The 24,168-nt window shown below is 49.6% G+C and overlaps 8 protein-coding genes across 8 annotated transcripts; 5 read left to right on the top strand and 3 right to left on the bottom strand.

Moving 5' to 3' along the window:
- Positions 1–623: 623 nt before the first annotated feature.
- Positions 624–2,794, top strand: LTR84_012987 (uncharacterized protein; the record flags this gene model as incomplete). Its single annotated transcript, XM_064856492.1, has 2 exons — positions 624–1,027; positions 1,078–2,794. The coding sequence occupies 2 exons, from the start codon at positions 624–626 to the stop codon at positions 2,792–2,794; spliced, it is 2,121 nt and encodes a 706-aa protein (XP_064707668.1).
- Positions 2,795–3,763: 969 nt separating this feature from the next.
- LTR84_012986 (uncharacterized protein) lies at positions 3,764–4,475 on the top strand (the record flags this gene model as incomplete). Its single annotated transcript, XM_064856491.1, has 3 exons — positions 3,764–3,913; positions 3,975–4,097; positions 4,149–4,475. The coding sequence occupies 3 exons, from the start codon at positions 3,764–3,766 to the stop codon at positions 4,473–4,475; spliced, it is 600 nt and encodes a 199-aa protein (XP_064707667.1).
- A 1,580-nt stretch (positions 4,476–6,055) lies between these two features.
- Positions 6,056–7,865, top strand: LTR84_012985 (uncharacterized protein; the record flags this gene model as incomplete). Its single annotated transcript, XM_064856490.1, has 7 exons — positions 6,056–6,651; positions 6,702–6,743; positions 6,797–6,827; positions 6,881–7,003; positions 7,054–7,456; positions 7,509–7,587; positions 7,640–7,865. 7 exons carry the CDS (start codon positions 6,056–6,058, stop codon positions 7,863–7,865), a joined length of 1,500 nt encoding a protein of 499 aa, XP_064707666.1.
- Positions 7,866–8,252: 387 nt separating this feature from the next.
- On the top strand, positions 8,253–9,343 carry LTR84_012984 (uncharacterized protein; the record flags this gene model as incomplete). The annotated part of the gene is made up of 2 exons (XM_064856489.1): positions 8,253–8,800; positions 8,857–9,343. 2 exons carry the CDS (start codon positions 8,253–8,255, stop codon positions 9,341–9,343), a joined length of 1,035 nt encoding a protein of 344 aa, XP_064707665.1.
- Positions 9,344–13,581: 4,238 nt separating this feature from the next.
- On the bottom strand, positions 13,582–14,674 carry LTR84_012983 (uncharacterized protein; the record flags this gene model as incomplete). Its single annotated transcript, XM_064856488.1, has 2 exons — positions 13,582–14,463; positions 14,564–14,674. The coding sequence occupies 2 exons, from the start codon at positions 14,672–14,674 to the stop codon at positions 13,582–13,584; spliced, it is 993 nt and encodes a 330-aa protein (XP_064707664.1).
- A 1,240-nt stretch (positions 14,675–15,914) lies between these two features.
- Positions 15,915–18,743, bottom strand: LTR84_012982 (uncharacterized protein; the record flags this gene model as incomplete). The annotated part of the gene is made up of 1 exon (XM_064856487.1): positions 15,915–18,743. The coding sequence occupies one exon, from the start codon at positions 18,741–18,743 to the stop codon at positions 15,915–15,917; it is 2,829 nt and encodes a 942-aa protein (XP_064707663.1).
- A 1,283-nt stretch (positions 18,744–20,026) lies between these two features.
- LTR84_012981 (uncharacterized protein) lies at positions 20,027–20,566 on the bottom strand (the record flags this gene model as incomplete). Its single annotated transcript, XM_064856486.1, has 1 exon — positions 20,027–20,566. One exon carries the CDS (start codon positions 20,564–20,566, stop codon positions 20,027–20,029), a length of 540 nt encoding a protein of 179 aa, XP_064707662.1.
- A 643-nt stretch (positions 20,567–21,209) lies between these two features.
- LTR84_012980 (uncharacterized protein) lies at positions 21,210–23,756 on the top strand (the record flags this gene model as incomplete). Its single annotated transcript, XM_064856485.1, has 2 exons — positions 21,210–22,468; positions 22,523–23,756. 2 exons carry the CDS (start codon positions 21,210–21,212, stop codon positions 23,754–23,756), a joined length of 2,493 nt encoding a protein of 830 aa, XP_064707661.1.
- Positions 23,757–24,168: the final 412 nt, after the last annotated feature.

The raw sequence follows: 24,168 nt of genomic DNA, 5'->3' as shown, positions 1-24,168 counted from the left end.
ACGAGATCCAGGGCTGACGTACAGTTAATTGGAAGGCTCAAAAGCCTGGGGAGAAGAGAGATTGCTCCAAATCCGGGCAATGCGAGGAGCAGGAATTGGAGACGATCCAGGGATACTCTTGCCAAGGACACCAAGCGGAATTGGACGCCAGCCATCCCTGGTCACATCCATGTTCGCCATGACTCGCCACGCAATGGGTGGATTTGTCCCTAATCTGCCCACCAGCTTTCCCGCACTTTAGTGAGGCTCTAGGGAGCGATAAGCGGTCCTTCGCTGGATGGGCTTCGTGAAATGGGGGATTGACTTCGAACCGCGTTCAGTGCCATGCCCGCCACCAGACATCATGGTAGGATAAGCGTTGTAGTTCTTAAAATCCTGCAACTGCCTATCGCTTCTCCTGAGTTGCTTGGTCCTTTTGCGTCTCTCTGCACAGGTTGTATTATAGATTCCATGTATATATGTGTATGCTTGTCGTTGATGATGAAGTTATGATCGTTTGAGTGTTCGGTTTTGGCCTTCACACCCACAAACAGACACCTTATCGTTACGGGGTTCCACCTATCGTGCTTACTGAGAACGCCCGACACCTGTCTCGGGCATCGAACCTGCCTGCGTCACCCGGGATGCTTAAACTGTCCAAGTTGTTCAACACCACCAACAGAAGCGATGCGCCCGCCGCTCACAAGTATAACCTGAGCATCGATTCGTCCCACAATGGACTCCTCAGCAATGCTGATTCTCCTCGGTCGCGGCTCGGCCATAGACGACAATTGAGTCTTTCGAGATTACGATCAAGGAAAACTTTCTGTACGGCTACCGTCTTCGTAATATTGCTGCTGGTGTTCGCCTTGTCACCCGTGTCGGTCGATCAGCTTCGCGACCCTTTTCCTAGCCAGGCTCCGAAAGATTCGGTCGGAGATGCTGGGGAAATATTCCTGGACAATGAAGATGATGGTGGCATAATCCCTCTTGGTCAGTCGAGGGACCGAAATGGCAGGGAATTCTTCTGGTGGGAGCAATTTCCTCTGTGAGTCGATATCACTACCAGAAATGCGCACATGCTGACAATTGGATAAGACTTCGTGGACTATATCACGGTCGACAGACTATCGTCCCATTAGCACGATATGTTCCCGAGCAACAAAGCGAACCATCCGACCTCTTTGAAGTAAAAGTAACTGGCGATTTGGAGCTCGTCGTTTCACCCTCAGCTCTTGGGGAAAATCTACTTCCGTGTTATATTGACAGTGAAAACGAGATACTGCCTCCAAAACTATCGACCTACCTTGGATTACCTCAAGGACTGTCCGATCCATTATTCGGTTCGCAGGAAGAAATTGGGTTCAACACTGAAGTTTGCTACGACAGAGTCAATCGACTTGCTCCATACGGTCACGGCGTTTCGGAAGAAAAGGGCGGTCTTGGTGTTGAAATTGAAGGTGATCAAGAGGGGATTGAGAAGGTCACCCCAATTGATTGGCGCAAAATCAAGTGGAACTCCGCCCAGCAGCAATGCTTGAAGACAAACGCTGAGCAAATGAAGTCACGAACAGCATTTGTTATCCGGACCTGGAGCTCCTTCAAGTACTCGAAATACGATATTATCATGCTTCGAGCGATTATAAGCGAGCTTGCTCTAGCTACTGGAGGTGAGTATACAGTACATTTCCTCATTCACGTTCAAGACGACTCGCTACCTATATGGGCCTCGAAAGAAGTTTATGATCGGGTATTAGAAGAAAGCTTGCCAGAGGAGTTTCGCGGAATGGGCACACTATGGTCTGTGGCACAGATGAAGCTGATCTACCCACCACCATTTCCCGAAAGTGTCATCAATTTCTCGGGAGGAGATGTGTATGAGGCTTATCGTTCCTTGCATTTCCCATTCCAATACTTCGCTTCGAAACATACCGAGTATGACTATTTTTGGCATTGGGAGATGGACATCAGAGTCACAGGGCATTATCACGAGCTCTTGGATCAGATTTCTGGATGGGCCAACAAACAGCCCAAAGAATACGCTTGGGAAAAGTCGGCTAAATTCTTTATTCCATCCCAGTATAATGGTTCCTATGAAGAATATGCCGCTTCCATCGTCAAGGAGACTGAGGCCCTCGGCCAAACACCAATTGAAGGGCCGCAAATGGACGAGAAAGAACTTCTACCAATACCGAAGCAACAAATCCCCCCAGGGTTTGAGGAAATCACAGATCTTATCACCTTCAATCCTCTCTTCGATCCATCCCGTACCCAATGGGCGTTCCAGGGGGATATCACTGGTTATGAAGTGGGTGCCGATGGTGAAGGCCGACCGCCAACTCGTGCATCTCTCATCACTGCATCTCGCTTGTCCCGCCGTCTCCTGCTGCTGATGCATCAAGAGACATACCTGAATAAGCACACAATGTTCCCTGAAATGTATCCAGCCTCGATTGCTCTCCAGTATGGTCTCAAGGCTGTCTACGCGCCCCTCCCAGTCTATTTTGATCGTGACTGGCCTAGTGAGCATGCAAACGAAATCTTCAATAATGCCCCGGTTGGTGAAGAGGGCAAGGCTGCTGGGATGGACCACGGCAATGGTCGCTTCCACGGTGATGGAGGCAGTGTCTTTGGTCCGGGTGAACATGTTTTCCGTGGTGGAAGCTACTACTCAAATGCTCTCTTCTCCGGCTACTTGTGGAGAAGATGGCTTGGACGAGAAAACAAGAACGATGAAATTGCGTGGGAATTAGGCGAGGGGAGAGGTCGAATGTGCTTGCCTATGATGATATTGCACCCGATAAAGTACGAATGATGCCGTGGTATTGGAACAGAGGCTACTAGCCTTGATCCTAGCCTGTGATTCATTCTTACTTGCGGAGCATGACGTGCGTCGGATATGGGATTTGAAGTTCCCCTGCTTCAACTGGCTTGGGGCTAAAGGATATGGTTTACACACCCTTCTCCCCACTTCGAGAGCTTGCTTTAGAAAGAAAAGCACTGTCCGCAAGCTATTCCACATGAGGCACTTGGCCCAAAGGAGGGCTTGAGCAACCATCGCTTCCGTCCCTTGAGAATCAACGATTTCCTGAAGGCTTCTGTCATAGTGACATTCTTCATGTACTGGTCTGCTGACCTTGTGGTGGTGTGAGCTCAGGAGATGCCAAAAGCCATAGACTCTACAAGAAACCGACCAGGGCTTGCTTGCGACAGTTAAAAAGAGGAAGTCCAAATCAACAAGGAAAGCTGCCAGACATCCGACTTGTTTGAAGAATACAGCTTTCCGAGAAACGCTTTGTTGGTACTCTGGATTTGATTCATCATGACCAAGCTCCGACATATGTCATTGGAGCTGACGTTGAACTGGCCAATGTCAGTACTTGCGCGAAATGCGTTGCGGGAACAAGGACTTCCCTATCATGAAGGGATCGGTGATCAGGGCACATAGGAAGATGAGGTGCTATCGCTAGAAAATTGTGGCCTAGATGATCTACAGCCGCCTGATTTAGATCGCACTAAAAGTATAGATACAGGATTGTATATAATCAAGAGGAGAACAATAGATATTTTGTCAAACTACTATATACTGTCTCCAGGAATTTAGAAAATTGGTGGGCGCGATAAGATTTTCAAAACCCGGTCGAGGGGTGCCAAGAGTTGTCACAAGGCTTAACCATCAGGCTGACAACTTAGATACCTAGTAATTACCTAACCACCACAACCACTTAAATATTTCACGTATGGCCTTTACAATCTCTACAAAGTCCAGAAGCAGACAGGTATCATGGTTCAAGCAATTCAACTAGCTCATATCCCTTCAGACTTGACCTTGTTCGTTGCGCTTTACCGTGACGTCAAGAACGCGGCGTTTCTTAGAGAACAGCTCCTTGCTGGGAACACCGATTTCGAATATGCCTTTATTGACGCCAGCACGGTAAATTTTAGATGGGATCCATTCTCCATTCTCTTGAACCCGCAATTTCTAACCAGAACAGGTGATTTCTACCAAGCATGCCCTAGCCGCCGCTTTTCGCGCGATCAATGACTACCTGAATGACCGACTGAAATCCAGAAACGTCCACTCAGAGACTGTCTATGCGCTCAGTCCAAATAATAATGTTTGTCTCTGGCCTAGCCACGGATGGAGGAAATTGCACTAACGTCAACAGATCGGTGAAGCATTTCGCAGGTTTGGTGTGAGTGAAACGACAAAGGACTTGCTGGTCATGAAAATCGCCACGCAGATTCAAATCACTCAGGAAAGCGTGACCCGCCATCTCGGCGATAACATCCAAGGGGAGGAAGTGCCATTCGAGGATCGGTCAATCCAGGATATCAGCGACATCAACCGAATCAAGAAAATTTATAAGATCGCTCCGCCCCCAGCGCGTAAGGGCAACAAACAAGTCGCTGGCGATTCCGGCATCTCGAAAGATCAAACCAGTAATCTTGAAGTTCAGATCCTTGGAGCAATGGCATTGAGGGGTGCGACGTGAACCTTTTTATGATGGTAATGGGCGCATAATCTTTACACAAATACCCTTCGGGGCCGTCGCAGTTTCTTCTACAGTTTCATCATACCTACTCAAGGACGACAACTGCATTCTAAGCACGTCTCATGGAATGAATTGGAGGTGAAAGAAACTTTCACGGATCTGGCCAGAAACCAACCCACCCGAATATGGACTCCAGACCTTCCGAGCTTCGTGCCTAGAATTGGAAGTAGCGCAATTCCCTACTTGATACGGGGAACGTAACCGATGCAAGGTGGACTAAATTTGCATGCCACGTGGATTTGATTAGTCTCACGGCGGCAGATCGAAGACGACGTACTGTGCACTTTGATGGTTTTAACTATGACTTGCAAGGCTGCAGTCGTTTGTTACTAGCAGCCCTCACATGTTCATTTCAATACTAGTGCCAAAAACCTGTGTGGGCGGACCAGAAGTCTCTTTACGGCCTTTAGACCAGGGATTCTCTCTGGCATCAATGGCATAGTACTGATTTTGCGACCAAAAGTCTGATGGTCTTCTTCATCTGGAGCCTGGTTGCATTCAAACATGCCTCAATCACAACTGCCGAACCTCGATGGTTTACTGCCAAGAAAGGGTGCCTTATGACTGACGTGACTCGCTGGCGATCAGCCCTTCCTGCCTCAGTCTCCTCACCTCATACGTCAAGCCACCTTAACCCACCTTGCTCAGACTGCCTCGCCGACTCGAACCTTTGCTGCAAGTTGGAAATGGGCTCGAGAACTCGAGATTGCCACCCGGTGCCTGTCGTGTTTCCCTCTTCCATGAGGGATTGTCATCAATCCTCCTTCGGTGTCTGTATGTGTCTTGACAGCTCCCAATAGACAGGAGATCCTGTAAGAGAGCAGAATGGGTCTAGGTCATCTGCATGCCTCTAACAAATCAAGCCACGTTCGCATCTTGCAATATCGGCAGTCGATTCAAATGCACCTCAAAGTAATAAGAAGCTCCAGTGGTCCGCCCCTCCCCCGTCACCCCGTGTGCCCGCGCCCCAAGGAGTTATGACCCCCGGACTGCCAAGAGACATTACTTTAACGATCCAGTGGCGGGACAATACTCGATTCGCTTCCTCCATTCTACTTCCCCATCACCTCCATGGCCAAGCCAATTTTTTACGCTTGGCCACAACCTATGCCCTGTTTGCCCTTGGTGGCCAACCCATCATGAAGCTGTCCAGTCCGGAGCTCTTTTCCCATGTCATTTATCCGTGTTCACGCATGCTTTTTAGCCTGTCGTTGTGTTTCTGTTGTCTACCGTGAAAAGAAGCCGATGTGAGCCAAAATGGAAAGGGTGTCTCATCCGGCGGAGTTGCTCGTGTTCTCGTACGCCTTTGGTTGATCGAAGCCTCGCCTAGAAGGTCCGGAGACCTTCTGATCAAAAGTGTGGGGCTGCCAATGAACAGTGGACCATTTAATGATCTACCCGTTGAAAATATAAACATCTATTGAGCTGCCACTCGCCTGACATCAGCACTGAGTCCCTTGTTCCTCAAGCACATCTATCCTTCCGAATTGTCAATCTTGAAGCGAGATTCACGAACGACAATGGCTCATATAGCAACAGGTACACTCAAGGCGTCCGAGTTTGACCACCTTGAGCTGGATCCCAACAAGGAGAGGAGCGACCATTCGAGTGAAGAGGTGGAGTGGACTGAAGCTGAGGAAACTTCCATCAGAAGGGCCATTGACCGACGCATTGTTCCAATCGTTACGCTATTGTATCTCTTCTGCTTTCTTGATCGGGCAAATATCGGAAATGCACGAATCCAGGGTATGGCTAAAGACCTCGATCTGGTGGGATACAGGTTCAACTGGGCCCTGAGCGTCTTTTACATTGTCTATCTCCTGGTCGAAATTCCTAGCAATATTCTTCTCAAGTATATTGGACCACGCTTTTACATTCCCATGCTTGTGGTAGGATTCGGATTTGTCTCACTATGCACGGCCTTTGTCAAGAATTTTGCCGAGCTATGTGCTTGCAGAGCCATTCTGGGTATCTTCGAGGGAGGGACCATGCCGGGAATAGCGTTTTACCTCTCAACATTCTACAAGAGACGAGAGCTGTACTTCAGAATTGGCATCTTCATTTCCGCTGCCTCCATCGCAGGTGCCTTCGGTGGTTTGTTCGCAACAGCACTATCGTAAGTGAAGATCATGGGCTCGCGATAGATCAACCACTAACGAGTTTCAGCCGGATACCTCGCTGGGGCACTGAATCTACCCCTATTCACACGTAAGTGGTATGCAAACTTTGAAACTTGTCGCAAACCTAACAACAATCTGCAGCTGGAGAAACATCTTCTTCTTTGAGGGAGTGGTAAGTTGGACTACAAGTCAATGGACGGACCTCAATCCTAACAAACATTGTAGCTTACTATCTTCTTCGCCTTGTTGGCACCGATTTTCATGCCATCAAACCCTCAAACATGCTTTTTCCTCAGCGAGCGCCAACGATACATCGCGAATGAACGTCTGATCCGTGAGCATAGAGCTGTAAGTGTCTCTGAGAACCAACCGAGTCCATCGATGCTAATAAATGTCAGGATCCACACGAGAAAGTCAAGTGGAAGCATATCAAAGCTGCGATATTCAACGTCAACAACAATCTGGCTGCGCTTGGTTTCCTCTTGATCAATGTTACCGTGCAAGGACTTTCCATCTTCCTGCCAACCATCTTAGCTGCCCAAGGCTGGACTGCGACCAAGGCTCAACTCTATTCAGTCCCGCCTTATGTAGCTGCCTGTGTCATTGCCATCATGATTGCATACACTAGTGACAAGACTCGAAGGCGCGGTATCTTCCTTGCAGTCGCGACATTCTTCCCGATTGCTGGTTTCTCGATTCTTCGATGGAACACGAATCCCAATGTTCGATATGCAGCTGTTTTCCTGATCACCACGGGTGCTTTCCCAGGAGGTCCAGGATTCATGTCTTGGGGTATTAACAGTAAGTCTCTTCTGTTCAAGATCTGGCAAGCTCGATTGCTGATGAAAACTAGACTCTGCTGGCCCAGCAGTCAGAGCTGTTGCCACGGCATATATTGTGTCAATCGGGACACTCGGTGGTGTCCTTGCTACGTAAGCCCCTTCATCTCTTACTCACAGATCGTGAGAGACTAATCGTTTGCAGATGGACATATCTTCTTCGTGATGCACCTCGCTACCCAATTGGTCATTCTATCAATCTTGGTGCACAGATCCTTGTCCTGTGTGTTGCGTCCTTTGGTATCTTTTACAATATGCGAGAGAATCGGGTACGAGCGGCTGGAAAGCGAGACCATCGCTTGGAGGGACTCAATGAGGACCAGAAGCGAGATCTTGGTCATCATCACCCAGAGTTCAGATACATCCCTTGAGGTGGTTAATCGCTCTGGGTGGATGAGGTAGTTACTTCTACGAAACAACTATGTATGAGATTGACACGTAATTGAAAATGCACTTGGCTTTGCCTTGAGACAATTGATATAGTGGCAAACTTTTTAATAGTGACAAAGACAATGATGGCAGTAGCTTGCAGTGGTTTTTTTTACTTCTCATCGACTTGAATTCAACGGCGTTGAGGCGTGCAAGGACCATTAATTCCGTGCCACGTGACCCTGACGATTAATCGACGTCATTCTAGAAGATGCCTCAAGTCACGACCACGCAGCTCTTATTATTGCCTGCGCTTCGTCCTCTTCCCATCATCACCATCTTCATTATCTTCCTCGCCATCATAAGTCGTCCTTGGACTGCGATTCAAAATGTCCTTCATACTCAGGAGGCCGTTTGCGGTCTCCTCTAACGCTTTCAAACAACTCGGCAAGCCATCCTCCTTGATCCGATCATTTCACGCCTCCAGCTCAAAGTCTTCGGCGAATACATTCTTCAACCCACGACCCGCCACCAGCGCGCAATCGCTACTGAAATCGACTGCTCTTCGGAATGGATTCAAGCGCGGTTATCAAGTACCATCATACCAGCCTGCCAATCCAGCTGCCTCCGGAAATCTGACAACACGTCTGTTGTATGGAGCCGCCCTCGTGGGTGGCACGATTGTCGCCACAAATATGATCTTCAACCGCGAAACTCGTGAGGATGGCGGAATGCCCCAGTATGAGCGCGAGTACCTCAACCAGACGTTCATGCACACCGGTCTGGGTATTGGTATAATTGGCGTCGCTGCTCGGGCATTGCATACAAGTGGATGGAGTTATCGCCTCATGGCCACAAACCCATGGCTGGTTATTGGTCTATCGTTGGCTGCTTCATTTGGTACAATGTATGGCACATTCTATACACACCCCGATAAGTAAGTCTCTCACAAGTTCCCAACAACTTTCACATGACTAACCCTTGTGAAATTAGCTACGTCCAGAAATATGCTTTGTGGACTGCCTTCAACGTCGCCCAGGCTGCAGTTCTTTCGCCACTGCTGTTCATGAACCCAGCCATTCTCGCTCGCGCTGGTCTCTACACCGTTGGCATGATGGGTAGTATTGCATTCGTCGGAGCCACTGCCAAGCAAGAGAAATACCTGTATCTAGGTGGTCCATTGCTCGCAGGTGTCGCCATCGTCGCCATCTCTGGATTCGCACCACTCGTCCTACCAGCCACCGCCGTCCGAACTCTAGCCTGGACCGAGAACATCTGGCTCTATGGTGGCTTGGCTGTCTTTGGCGGCTTCACGCTTTATGACGTCCAAAAGATCTTGCATCACGCTCGCATGAGTGAGCGGGGTCTCGTCCGCAAGGATGTTGTGAATGAGAGTGTCCATCTGGAACTCGATTTCCTCAACATTTTCATTCGCTTTGTCCAAATTCTGGGCATGAGAGGTGGCAACAACAGGCGATAAAATGTTTCACAGGGATACATCATCGTGAACAAGTATCCTTTTGACCCCCTGATGTTCTCTGATGGCTCGTCAGCTAGCTCAGGCGATAAGGCTGGTGTTGACCAGGAGTGCTGAGATGCCACTATTGGTATTCCAACAAAATGTATATAACACTAAAAAACGAGACTGAGAAAAAAAATCGAAAAACTCTTTCCACTCCACTTCAGGTTCAAATCATTACTACAGCGGGCTCGATCAATCTTGTCTTCTATTTGTGTTTACATGTTTTTGCTAATCTTCATTCAGGGATGGAGAGCAGCAAGAATCTATCCGACAGGACATCGATCTAACACCACCCCTGGCTTCATGGCGCACAATATATCGTCGAATATCTTTGCACAGTTATGGAGGCAACATTCAATTGGACGCTGTCTCAGCTGAAACTGCAGTCCACTTCGTCCTTCTGTGTTTGCGCAATGACCAGCCTCGCCGAGTATCCAACAGCATCCACTTACCAACTTACTCTCTCGAGGTTATGTGCCGCCCCTAAACGCCGAGAAGCCAACCGCGGCTTAAGCCCTTGAGCCGCACGAGGCTTCGTGTGAACTTCTCGATGACAGCGCGACCCACCAGCAGCCCTGGCGCCGACATTCAGTTTTTCTCTAAATGGCAACCTTCAGAATGGTTTGGCAGACGTACAGTTTCAAAGAGGTTGTGTGTCTGCAAATTGTACTAAAAAACCTGCAATGTTAATTACTAGCTCAAGGACCCGGTGTTGATCTCAAAAGGTTCCATGAAATACGAGCAGTCAAACGAGCAACAGTAAACCTGTGGGTTGTACGGCGTCATGACTGAGCTACCTCTTCTAAGTGGCTAGGGACTTACTGAGTCGGAAACGAAGGATCCAGCCACGTATACTACCTAAGGTAATTATTGATAAAATTACGGATGAGCTATCCTGTCAGCTATACTGAATGCAAGGTAAGCTATCGCAAGTACTGATGGCCATCCAGAGAGGATAGTCATGCTCTTTTCGAGCAGCAAGATGCCATTTCATATCGGGATATATTGTCACCTTGCTCCTAAACTATCACCCTAACCTGACAGATTCGACGTTGACGCGAGATGCCTGATCGTACGGCAAAGCACTCTTAGCTCTTGGCTTGTGCCTATTGGTGGTGATCAGATCAAATGAAGGGAAATATATTGGTGCGCTTTTGGCACTGTATCATGTTACCTACAGAAGACTTGACGTCAAGTATAACCGCAAGCTTTCATCCATGATAACACACTACATGCATATAACGGCAGAGCAGACACGTTGAGTAGGGACACATGGTCGAGAATACTCGACCCCTCATCGAGAAATTGCTTATTGGATTCTACCATATCATGATTGCCCCGATGAAATAAACCATTGCGGCAACGGCACGCCCCGGATCAGCCACCTTTGTAAGCTAGGCAAACACCCAGCCATATCGTATACGAGTGCGTTTTGATGTGTGTGAGGTGAAGTGTGTGAGAAACGCCGCAGATTGATATAAAGCCAAAAATTAAACATTGAGCTATCCATTCTGCTCGAGAAGATCGTGGTCTAGACCCACATCTCGTGTTGTTTTTCATGCGTTTTTGTGCAGCCTCTTCCCCTGTCCGCTTCTGCAGGGATCCTTGGAGCCCACTGGCCGGCGAGTCTCAGTGACAGTCGCTCACTCCTCAGGTCGACACTTTCTAACGTTCTCCTCTTCCGAATCTAGACGAACCCACCTGTGCGTAAGACATCCGCGTGTGTCGTGTGCCTTAGACCAAGAACTAGACTAGTTCAACAAGCCATCTATCATTCGCGCATTGGGAAGCCTCTTGAAATCTGCTCCTCGTATGGAGCATCTGAGCATTTGTCGTACTCGGTATCTACTAAGTAGGTATAAAGTATTACACCCTCTTTTGAGCCACCTAAGGCAATTGAGTGTAGCATCTATTTTATACCTGTACTCATATTGTATTGAACTACACCGTCCGCTTCACGGGCGACAAGGATTGGTGATGCCTGAAGCTGAAGGACGCCCACTGCACTCTTCGCCCCTGTCTGGGGCCGACGAGGGGATAAGCATCCGACTGAATGCTTTACTTTGTCCACGCAAAAAGCCTTTATATATCCCTCATCGTCTCGCACCCATTTCACTTCCCAAACATTATCCTGTTCACACACAAATGAAACCATCGCAGCTGGACTACTCGTACATGATGTCTCCAGAAATCACTAGCAATATCACCTTCGGGATTCTGACATTCATGCTTGGAAGCTTCGCAATCTGGCAGACGCACCAGACGCACCAGCCTCGCAACGTTGCTTCTAGTATGTGTGTTTCGTTGTCCTTGGTTCTGATTTTGCGGATCATAAATCCAGGCATGCTTTTACCTCTTACCCAACAAGACACTTTCAACACCTATCAGTCTCAAGGCACTGTCTCACTCCAAGAGGACCAAGAGGTCGATGTTGCCTCGAACTCGAACTTAAACCCCGTTGCCTCGCATTCAATTAACAATCAGGATGATCAAGTCTGAGAAGGTGCTCTCAGTGTTGTGGGGCTGAGATATGCCGACCATTGGAGTCAGGTCAAGGAGATTTGAGGATCAATATGATCAAGGGACACCACGTGGGCAGAGGTATCATGCCAGGCTTTCATACGTGCCATTACCGAGATGGAAGGGTCTCCATGTTCAGGCAAGAATAAGAAGTTCTTGTTGCTGGTTGGTGGGTGTTGTTGCACAGGTTCTGAGATGAGATGCTGGTCCCGCAAGGCTGAAGCCCCTTGGCCCTTACTAACTACAGTGCTTAACTAGTTAGACTACCAACCAAACTCAGTTGGAACAGTTCCAACCACCGCAGGTCATCTGGATTACCATGCTAGTTTGCTAAGTAGACAAGTTCGACATCTGTTTCAGACACCGTATGCTGTTTAGACTGTCAGATTTTCACAGCGCCAAATTATTTCTCCCGCAGTAGCAGCATTTCGGCATTTACTTTCCGGATCGTCTGAGATACTAATAGTTAATCATACTCGGAGTAAATGAGCCACGCCTTTCCATTCGTTCCTAATCTTCAGCCACCTCGCATTCGGCGACTGGAAAAAATCTCCCTATGCTGGATGGCGTCAAATCTCGCTGGTGTAAGGGAGCTTTTGACTAGCTTCAAGACCTTGACTTGGAAGGTTAGTCATTTACGCCCCGACCAGAGAGATGGTTGAGCAAGAACACGAGCGTTACCCGAACGTTCTCGGTTTGCCCATTTCCTTCTTCGGAGGGTCGAAGTTGGGCTCTTGCAAGCAGAATTTAGGTCGAAATCTTTCAGAAACCCGGTAAGAAAAATCTCCCATGCATTGCCGAGAATCAGGATGACATACTCAAGAATAAAGCAACATCCCGAGTCAAGTCGAAGTGGACAGACCCCCTCTGCTATTTGTCAGACATTTGCCAGACGATTGCACTTTGAGTGACCCAAATGATGGTCTCCGGGTTCCACTGCTGATCACCGCCAGAAGAATAATAAGGAACAGCGCTGTTAGGCTCGCAGCGCCTGCAAAATTTCCAAAGTGGGAAATAAGTGTTTTGACACGAGCGAGGGAAGTACCAGGTGCTGTTGAGCTAGTGTTGTTCTTCCGGGCGCAGAATAAGGGATTAAAAGATGCGAGCAAGGTGAAGATAGTCAATATGAAATTAAGAATTCTCTAGATAAGCAGTAGTCCTGTCATGGTGTACGCTCACGAAAGTCGACCGCTGAGCGGGTGACTGTCGACAGAATACAAGGCAACTAACCAGGCTGGGGTTTTCCTGACCTTTAAGCAAGGGAATATCCACTGCATGACACTGATTTTCCATACCCTGGTTGAACGAGACATCCACATGGTGATTTGCAAAAGTCTTCCAACAATGCTACCATGTTACTAGCTATGTACTTACATGGCTGTTATACTAGATTTGCGAGAGACGCCATCACTGCACGGGAGCCAAAAGAACACTGATATCGCGCCGAGCCTAAATGCTGTGAAAATTTATAATTTCACAGCATTTGAGCTTGGCCCGCTAGTGCAGGGACTCTGTCTCTTATATACCTTGAAGAAGATTTGAGGAGTTTAGCATGCCATTTCTATCAAGAATGAAAGCTATGCTGTACACCCTTTAAATGGAGAGACGTTGGGGAGGGATACTGTCGCCCCAAGCTCAGCCATCCAACTTTCAACTTGACAAAATCTTGAACGGCCCTAAGCAAAGATTCTCAAAGGCTCATGAAGGTAGTAACCAGGATCATTAAACCTGAGACCTTTATCCAACGCACTGATCTTCTCGATCTGCTCGTCGGTCAAATCAAAGCTCCCATCCACGACATCGAGATTCTGCTTGAGACGATCGGGATTATTCGACTTGGGGATGACGGCGATGCCGCGCTGGGTGGACCAACGCAGCAAGACCTGGGCGGGGGTCTTTCCATGGGCGTCGGCGGCGCTCTTGACGGCGTCCGTCTCGAACAGCGTGGAGATGCTCTCGGGCCGCTTGCGGAACGCCTCGGGCAGCTCGAGGAAACTCTGGGGCCCGAAGGATGAGTACGCTGTGACAGCGACATTCAGGTCCTTGGCGAGCGCGACCAGGTCCGGCTGGACGAGATACGGGTGGTGTTCGATCTGCAGAACAGACAGCGGGTGGCGCGCGTACGTCGTGATGTCGTAGAGGATCTGGGCCTGAGCGTTGGAGATGCCGATGGCTTTGGCAATGCCCGCGTCCACGACCTCCTCGAGCGCCTGCCACGTCTCCTGGATCGAGACGTTGGCTCGCGCAATCGTCTTCTGCTCGGCGTCCTGCCACCATCCCGGATACCGGAGCTCATCCGGTGAGATGTACTTCAAAGCGATCGGAAAGTGGATCAGGTACAGGTCGATGTAGTCGAGGCCCCAGGCTTCGTTTTGGGCCTTGGCCATCGACAGTGCGTGTTCACGCGAGTGATAGTTGTTCCAGAGTTTCGTGGTGACGAAGATATCCGAACGTTGGACGAGTCCTTCCTTGATGGCTCGTTGGATGCCCTGGCCGGCTTCTTTCTCGTTTTGGTAGTCGTATGCCCCGTCGAAGAGGCGATACCCATTTTTAATTGCCTATTGGTTGACGTCATGGGTGTGATTAGCAGGTGGGATGGGGAAAATAGTGAATCGCTGGGTCTCTATCGCTGATTTTGAAAAGGGTGATAAATCATACATTGTAAACGGTCTCGGCGGCTTGGTCGGCAGGGACTTTCCACAGCCCAAATCCAGCTTGGGGCATGGTTGTCCCCGAAGCCAGCTTGAGACTTGGTGTTGATGGTGCCATGGTGTATTCTCGATATTCCTTCTGCACCCAAGGTTAGGTATTCAATGTAGATCAAGAAAAGCCGGGCGAGTCTTCTTCAAGCTCAAGTATGATCGGAAGGAGATGAAGATACTTATTTATTGAAGAAAAAAGGATCCGAGTGAAATGTTCCGTTCTTTAATGGGGAGAATGAAGTCAGGTCAAGCAAGGTATTTAACGTACCCAATCCGCACACATCATGATGGTCGAGAGGCTTTTCCACTTGGTTTAGACCCGAAAACGTGCAGTTTTCCAGAATTTTCTCTGTCAGTACGAAGCGGCGGAACCCACAGTACGCATATCTGGCAGAATTGCAACCCAGGACCGTCACGAGTTATCCTCACAGGGCTCAATAATGATGGGTGGATGATATGCATCGAGCACGGACCTAGGAGGACCACCCCGAACCCTGATATAGGCTAAATAACAGGGGGTGGTTGACTTTATTCGCCTTTCATACGAGGTAAGTTGACGACCCTTCAAGTGGCGCTCATTCAACTTAGTTGTGTGCGGCTGGTGGGGACGGGTGAAGGACTCTGCCATCATTTGGGAATATCAGTGCGAGCAGTGTCTGGTGACTATTGGATCATTTTGGGTAATAGTGACGTTCTTCGCTGGGTTGTTTAGGTACCTAGGTACTGCTTAGGGCTGGACATTCCCCGAGGGTCCGAGCCTGTAAGGGACAACTAGGCTTCTATTAGCTCTTCAAGATTACATAGGTAGTTATAACTCCTGGGTGGCACTTCGTCACGTGAAAACATAAATGCACGTGACTATTGATATGGAGACCCTCCTCTGAGAGATCGGAGGAAAGGCCAAACGAGCAAGAAAGGAAAAGCAAGGGCAAGGAAGGAAAATGATTTTTGGTCTCAGCAAAATACGCAGCAGCTCGTTATCAACCAAGCGACCCCAGTCATCCACTTGTTTTATCTTCTCCATCGCTTCCTTCGTTCCAGCTCTATCGAATGCTCAACAATCCCCCCAACGGTAGTTTCATCATCGTCATAATTAGCCACAGTCACGCGCTCCCAGACCCAGGCTCACGCTATAGATATCTCCCCTGGATGTGTGGGTGTTCGTAGACACACGATTCTACACAAAACGAGAAAGAAGACATCCACCTCATAACCAAATAGTTCAAGCACCGGTGGGATCTCCCAACTGATCCGCGGAATATCATGATTTTCGTCTCGGCCACCAATGCCTCTGTCTATTCCTCAAATTAATGCTCGTAGACCGGAGCCTTGAACAAGACGTTGGCGGCATTTTCTTTATTTGTGCCTGCTGCAGCACTGCCAGGCTCTTTCCCGGCAGCTTGTCGATCTGCATTGTTGCCGGCACCTTTGGATCTGACTTCAATAGCCAGGAATACAGCAAATCGGATCCGGCCTTCGTTTGCTCCCGGTGGTGGTACACCCAACTGGCTCGGGTCGACTGCCATACTTTCTCTGACGGTTCCACGATGCTGCTGCTGATCAATGTCGCGATCACCTGAAGCATTGCTTCCCGTATCACCACGATCTTGCCCTACTTGAGGATTGCGAGTGTTGGGTGGCGCCTTCTTAGACACGAATCCACCAAGGAATGATGATTTCTTAGATTTACTGTCACCAGAAGAACCTTTGACTGTGGCTTGAGAACTCGTAGAGTCATTGCGTCGATCTAATTGAGCTCCGGGACCTCCACCTTGACCACCAGGTTGTTGTGTGGATTGACTGGCAGCCTTGCCTGCAGCTTCCCGAATTTCGGCTTCAACGTCGCGGTCACGGGGTCCATCGTCGGTGCTGGCCGTGCTTTCGGCATCCTGCGCATCCTGCATGGCTTGTTGCTGGGCTTGCTGCATGGCGAGGAGGCGCTCATCGGGGCCCGGATTGGTCAATGGTGTCATCTGAGGCTCGATTTTCATGTATGTCTCATTCACAGGTGTGCCGGGCATGAAATATTCAATGCAGATGTCGCGAGATTCCAGGGGAATGTTGGCAGCAACTCCAATAGCTTGACCAACGATCATGCCCACCCCTTCAGAGAGACCTGGTGGAGGCGGGTCGGTAAGATTGGCTTTCAGAGATTCAGTGAGCTGATGGGTAAACATCTTATTGAGATTCTCGATATATTGCTCGGCTTGTGGGGACGTCAAAACATCTCCCAGACCTTCAATAGTGGTAAGACGCCAGGTTGTGATCTTGGTTGTGAGGTCATCACGCTGTTCGTCAGTCAGGAGTAGACCGGCTTGCCCAGAGCGGCGAAGGTTTCGTTCGACGTTTTTTAGTTGAGCAGACAAGCCAGGATCAATACCAGGATGGAAAGTACGCTCAAAAATGCTTTCAAATAACCAGCGAGTGATGCATGCTCGGCCAACTGCAGTCATCTCCTTGGTCCCAACGGTATGCGCATCTTGATTGCAGACGTGGCGCAGCCATGGAGGCACTGCACGCCAGTTTTTGCGGATGTTAAAAGCGAGATTGTTAATGGCATTGCTTAGTCGCTCGAACCGAGCAGTGTATTGAGCATCATCTAGGGAAGTCTTGGACATGGAAAGGCGTTGATTGGCAACAGTGTTTTGCAATTGGGTCACTTGGGCCTCACGCTCAAAGTAGTAGCGTTTAACTTTGGAGTACTTTGCTTGAAGCTCTTCGTGGCGTTGTAGTAACTGGTGGTAGTCTAATTGGCCGATGTCTTCTCGAGTTCGGGGAGGTGGAGTGCTTCGACCTTGTTCCGAAACTTGTTGCGACATTCTCACTCGTGGATCTTGCTGACTCTGACCCTGATACTGGGCATGTTCGTCCGCTCGAGGGTCTCGCTGAGAGAGCTGTTGACGCAGACTGCCGTTGCCTTGGTCCCGATCCCGATCTCGATCACGGCCCATGGCTTGTGGAGGAGCAGGAGGAGGTTGTGGGTTGGCTGACTGAGAAGAGAATCGATTGGTATTAGTGGCACCGGTGGAGGGACGTGAGTCGATTTGACCGGCGTTGATGATGGGAGAGGGAGGTCCAAGGGACGCCTGGGAGGGAGGACGCAGATGTGAGTAAAGGCCTGTACCGACTTCGTTGGGTACAGCACTTTGAGCCTGGTAAGGCAGATAGTGTTCGGAAGTATTGGCTGAGTGTGAGATATGGTAGGCCTGATATGATTCCTGCTGAGGACTGAAGGACGGGGCGTCCTCCACGTAATCAACAGATTGATGGGCGTTCTGGCTCTGAGGTGAGTCGTATTGACCTGAGCCTTGTGCCTGAGAGGGCCCTCGGTTGTACTGGTCGTAGATCTGATCTTCAGACTGGGGAGGGGCAGATGAATCAGGAGATTGGTAGAAGACAGAGTGTCGATTGCTGTACTGCTGAGGAGAGTTCTGCTGGGAGTAAGAATCGCGAGGATTGTCGGGCTGTGACTTTCTCAGTAGATGGACTGAGCTTGATCGGCCAATGCCCTTGCGTGGAGGCGGCTCTGTAGAGGAGTTTTCCTTGTCCTTTTCGCGGTCTCTCTCCTCGTCCCTTGGTTTGTCTTTGATGAGACTGGTGATGAAGCTTCTCTTGGATTTCTTGTGGGCTTTCTCTTCAATAACACGGACGTTTTTGGATTGACCAAAGCTAGTTTGACCAGGGACGGGAGCTGGGCCTTCTGGGATGGCTTGTTGTTGTGAAAGCGGGGGAACAATATTCACACTGGGCCGTTGTGCGCCATACAAGTCGCCAGTTGAGGGGGAGCGACCGCTTTGGCTGCGAATCGGATGGTGGGGAGGTTGGGGATGAGATTGAGATTGAGACTGAAGATCTTGATACTGAGGATCTGATGGAGGGGGAAGATGAGACTGTTGTTGCTGCTGCTGCTGCTGCTGCTGATGTTGTTGGCGCTGCAAGCGGTCAGAGTGGGAGTGATCAAACTGGGATCCACTGTAGACGCTGGGGTGAGGCTGGTGTTGGTGTTGGTGATGCGTAAGATGCTGCAGCTGCTGGCCGTGTTGATTGTATGTGGGATCAGTAGGACTGCTGTCGCGAGAACCTGCCAAACGATCTTCTATAGAGGCCTGCGACTTGTTGGACTTGAACAGCCTCATTGAAAGAGGGTAAAAGTGGATGGGGAGGTGGTAGCTGCTACTGCTACGGTTTCCGTCTCGGACTGGGGGCGGGAAGAGCAGGTGCAGGTGCAGCAGTATCCGTATGGAGCACCTAGGTAAGGGCAAGGAGGGAGAAACTCGAGGGGAGAAACTTGAAGAGAGCGGGCGGAGAAGGACAATAGGGATCAAATCAGGGTTGATAGGGCGATCAGCTCAGATGATGCGGCTGATGCTAAGACTAACTAGGAGTTCACACTCGTATGAGTGGACCATAGGACTCCAAGACGGAGAGATATCCAAATCATGAGAATCAAATGGTGATGGTGGGAGTAGGAATCGGAATGTGAGATGAGTGGGGGAAAGAATGGATAGACATGGTAGGAATAGATACAGCCTACAGGCACCTAACAACCTGGGGCACAACCATAGGCACTTCCAGAGACATGAGGGGACAGATATGCATAGCAGGCGACGCAGAGACGGAGACGGAGAGAGACTACGGGATAACAATTTCACCAGCTTGGAATCACGATAACAATCAGCTCGATTTTGTGGGTGAAAAGAAAGCCACAACAAGAAGCTAAGAGGGAACGAGTGGTGTACTCGTAGGAATGAAATTGTTCTGGTGTAGTTAAGGCAGTCTACGACCGAGGTGAGGAGTCTTAGGGCCTTGGAGTCCCTGAGTAACGAGAACAGCTTGAATAGCTTGGGGGTGTGGTGAATGCCTAATCAAATAGTGTCATATTCAGCTGGACATCCTTTGAACTGCATCCAATGGACAGCTGTTAGCTGCTTGGATTAGCTCCCGCAACAAGAAACAGCTGCCAAACAGACAGTGCACAATTTGATGCATGTCACTGCTGTGACCTGAAGGCTGTCAGCCCTACTATTTAATCTTCTTAGGGATGCCTTCGGGAGTCAATCTTGCCCTAGCCGATGCCATATTTAGTACTCCGTAGACGCTATCCGGTTGAGGACACTCGGCGCCGTTCCAGCTCGAGCTCAAGCACAAGGCCTTGGGCCCCTCTCCTTAATGCCACATGGGCGAGATAGGCTCGGACCAGCGTACCTCGTAAAACTCAAGGGTCATGATTCAAGCCACTCGGGCTGGCCTGACAGGCACTTTGGGGGCCACTTTAGGCTTCAACTTTGCACTTTCTCATGGCAGGCAAATAATCTCCCCCACTCAGGCTCTGGTTCCCCTCATAACCGAGAACTTCAAGCTGGTGTAGCAATAGCACCTAATTAGTCGTACAGTGTTCATGATCATCTCTCGTCGTTGCTCATTCCGCATCTTCATCATCGAAAGATGGTAGCACAACATCCCATTCCCCATCATCTTCCATTTCAACCTCGGGTGTTCCGTCGAAGAGATCTTCCTCATCGCCTTGCATCTCCTTGGATGCGGCTTTCAGCCGGTATGCCACCCATGAGCCATCAGTCAATGATGCTGCCAATGGACTTTCATTGATCACACTGTTGTTGCCCCCCACCTTCTTTTTGCCTCCTCTGCTGCCTATCAACACCTTTTCCTTGACCTTGAGTGAGACCCATCCTTTGCTTGCATCTTTCTTGTCTGCCAGAACCCCAAATTCTAGATCATCGGCGTTCTCAGGAAGCGATAATGTTGACCCGGGCAGAGTATTGAGGCCACGCGCTTGCAGGGCGCCGAGCAGCAGCACTTTGATGTCGGCGAAAGGTCTGGTCGGCTGCACTGATAATAACGTAGTTGACTTGTGGCATTTGAAAAGGAGAGTGAGGGTTTCTGGTGCAGGGGCACGGCCCAGTTCGGAGGAGACCTCTTGATCCGCGTGGGAAGCCATTGTCTGACAGAAGGGATATAGCAGATGCGCTGCGTTGCGTGGTGAAACTGATGGAGAGATGATGTTGTGCAACTATCTTCCGCGCTCACTGGCAATTGCGACTGCGGGCTGCTCCTGGCTATCTTTTCGTGTCCGACGCGTTCGCGGGGTTGACTTTTTAATTGACGTGAAGAGGCAGGAGTCCAACCACCGATATGGGCACCACGTGGTGATAATGAGTATCACGTGATTGTGGTCGTGTTATTTTTGGCAGAAGGCGCCACCCCGTCCAGGTGAAGTTGCAGGCCTCCAGGTGCAGGTGCAACGAACCCGTCATCCTTCTATCCTCCTAGTTTCCGTGCTCCGTCTCCTCCTCCATTATTACCAACACAAACATAAGCCAGAATAACCTCAATCATGGTCAACATCCTGCCTGTCCTCGCGCAATAATATCTTGTGTGACGATAGACGCGTCCCTGGTCATGTCTGATACTTGTTCCCGTGCCGGGGTTCCCCAGAGTTGAAGTTCCATCTTCACTGCACCAAGTTGATCGGCAATCCGGTCCAGGCAGACGGCGACGAAACCACCGACGACCGCGACTTCAAAACCCACTGCCAGCATCTCCCCTTCCACCCGCAGCCTTGCCTGTTCTAATTGATCGTAATGAACATCGATCCTCAGCTGCGAGGTTCGCCTCCCAAACCACGAGACTCTTTCCAAAATGGCGCCGCCACCACCGCATATTCTCCTATGCAGCCGAGTCCCAATAATTCATACCAATCCATCGCAACTCCCAATTACTACTCCAGCCACCCACACACTCAGGATAGTCCGGATGATCAGAGTCCCTCGGCCAATCCCAACGATCCCAATGACCTGAAAAGACCCAGAGCTTGTGAAGCTTGTCGACAGCTGAAGGTCAAATGTGAGCCCGATGACAATCATCCCACGGGCTCCTGTAAGCGATGTGCCAAAGCAAACAGACAGTGTGTTGTCACCCAACCCAGCAGAAAAAGACAGAAAAAGACCGACAGCAGGGTGGCCGAGCTCGAGAAGAAAATTGATGCTCTCACTGCCACTTTAGCAGCACGGGGGGGCAATGACGCAGATCATGTTGTTGACAATGCCCGCTCCATGTCTCTTTCACAACCTGCCTCAATACCCCGACCATCTACCTATCCTGAGCCCTGGCAACCCCCACCACCTGTGGCACACCAGTCACCTCAGTCCCTCCAGTCCATCAATCAGGGTGTCAAGAGAAAAATCGCAAACGAATATGATTACTTTGGAGGCGAACTGCACAAAGCCGGGGCTCCTCCCTTCAAAGCCGCCACTCCGGCTCCTCAGTATCAAGCATATCCAGAACTAATCAAACCCAAAGCCGAGTCTGATGACTGGTCGACTTATGATGCCGTGGAAAGAGGTCTGGTCGACCTGAACACAGCTCGAAAGTGCTTTGAACGCTACATGGCAGAAATGTGCGATCATCTACCTTTGGTCGTGTTCCCGGCGGGTACCACGGCCGATGACATCCGTAAGACTAAGCCAATGCTTTTTGCAGCAGTATTGGCGGTAGCTGCAGGTACTATCAGGCCAGATCTGCAACCCAGTTTGATCAACGAGGTGACCAAGGTCATGGCTGACCGCGTCATGTTCCGGGGAGAAAAGTCTCTGGAGATGGTCCAGGCCATGCAGGTCATGACCTGTTTCTATCAACCTCCTGACAAGTACGAAGAATTGAATTTCAATCAGCTCATTCACGTTGCCGCGGTCATGGCTATGGACATTGGCATGGGCAAGAGAGCCAGACGAGGAGGCGGCGGCATCTGGAGACCATATCATGACAACAAACGCCCACTATCTGACCCTAATAGTGCGGAGACTCGCCGATGCTGGCTAGGTACTTATTACATGTGCTCCAAGTAAGTCAAACCGGTGCCTATTTGCGATGTTTCGCATGAAACTAATCGATTCAGTTCTTCAATGTCTCTCCGCCGCCCCTTGCTCATTCGTTGGAGTCCATACGCCGACGAGTGTATCGAACTACTCACTACGGCCAAAGATGCTGTGCCATCAGACAGGTGGCTATGTCACCTAGTACGGGCTCAGCATATTTCAGAAGATATTGGTCTGGAATTTTCAATGGACGATCCAGCTTCACCTCTCTCATTGACCGACCCGAAAACTCAATATCACTTAAAAGCTTTCGAACGACAACTTCGAGAATGGCATGATGCTGGTAGTCCAGACCTCAACAAAAAACCCATCATCCAACATACAGAAGGTATCATCAATTTGTACATGCACGAAATTGCCATGCACCATAATCACAACATTGACGACTTTCGACCACCTTTCAATGCCACTCCAATTGAAGGTCCCCCTGATCCTGATAATGTCACTCCGGCTCACATTGAGGCTTTGACTACCTGCATACATTCCGCACATACGACTTTTGATGCATTCCTATCTATGGATATCAACATGTTACGATGCCTTCCTACTCTATTCTTTGTTCGGAACTCTTATGCTGCCGTTGCCCTGATCAAGATGTACACAGCAGTATCTGCCAAGGGCTCCAAATTCGGCACCATCTTCAAAAAGGAGGACCTCAAAGTCGAATACTACCTTGATCGGCTAATCGAAACCCTCACCAAGACCTGTGAAGGCGGACTCAGCAGGGTCGCTCATAAGTTTAGCTTGATCTTCAACATGCTGAAAAGTTGGCACATGAAACGCACCGAACCCTACAATGGTGACAGCAATCCTATCTCACGCCAGAGAACACCAATGGGGCGAGGCAATGCTCAACAGGTGTACAAAGCTCTTCCCCCTCAACAGGATCCTGCAAGCTTAGCCTGGACTAATGCACAGCCTCGTGGATCAATTGATCAAAACACCCAACCCCACCAGCAACCCAGAAATGGCCTTCAGATGCTCTCTGAGGCTGCCATGGGACCAGGACCGCCCCCTCCAACTGTAATGGCGCAACATCCACAAGCTCAACAATGGATGCCACAACAACACCCTCTTGGTCAAATGCTACCTGGGGTTACAGAGATGTCAATGCAACATCCAGGTATGATGGGCTATCCCATGCCTGAACTAGGGCCGATGGACTTCACCTCTGACGAGCTGATGGCCTTCGGCTTTGGTGACGAGTTCCTGGCGATGAATTTTGGATTCGAACAAGGCAATTGGCCTATTTGAGCAATTCGAAGGTGTCCTTGCTACTGGGTCATTGTGCGCAACTCCTGTTGATCAGTATAAGTCTGTTGAAAACTTTCACATGTATATTTACATTATCCTTCTGATGAGTTATATGTTCTTACGGCCACCGCAAAACGAGTTATTGATGAGAACGTTGTTCTGGCGCTCATAGTTTGATTTTCAACACTCCATTGGAGAAATTAAATTCCATACTTCTGATCCCCGACGAGAGCTCCCACATCACGCATTGATCATACATTCTGGCCAGTGACGTTGCAAACACCATGTCTCCGAGTTTGCAACACGACACAGTCACAGACTTTGACACCTCGAGACTCGGTAAGCGATCAACCAGGAATTTGGAACCAGCCAAACTTGGCAGTGGGATTTATTTCCACCTTGTGCCACCACT

The sequence above is a fragment of the Exophiala bonariae genome, assembly GCF_035927105.1.
Source record: "Exophiala bonariae strain CCFEE 5792 chromosome Unknown scaffold_9, whole genome shotgun sequence".
Lineage (NCBI taxonomy): Eukaryota > Fungi > Ascomycota > Eurotiomycetes > Chaetothyriales > Herpotrichiellaceae > Exophiala > Exophiala bonariae.
The sequence above is the reverse complement of the archived record's forward strand: the minus strand, read 5'-3'. Positions and strand labels throughout refer to the sequence as shown.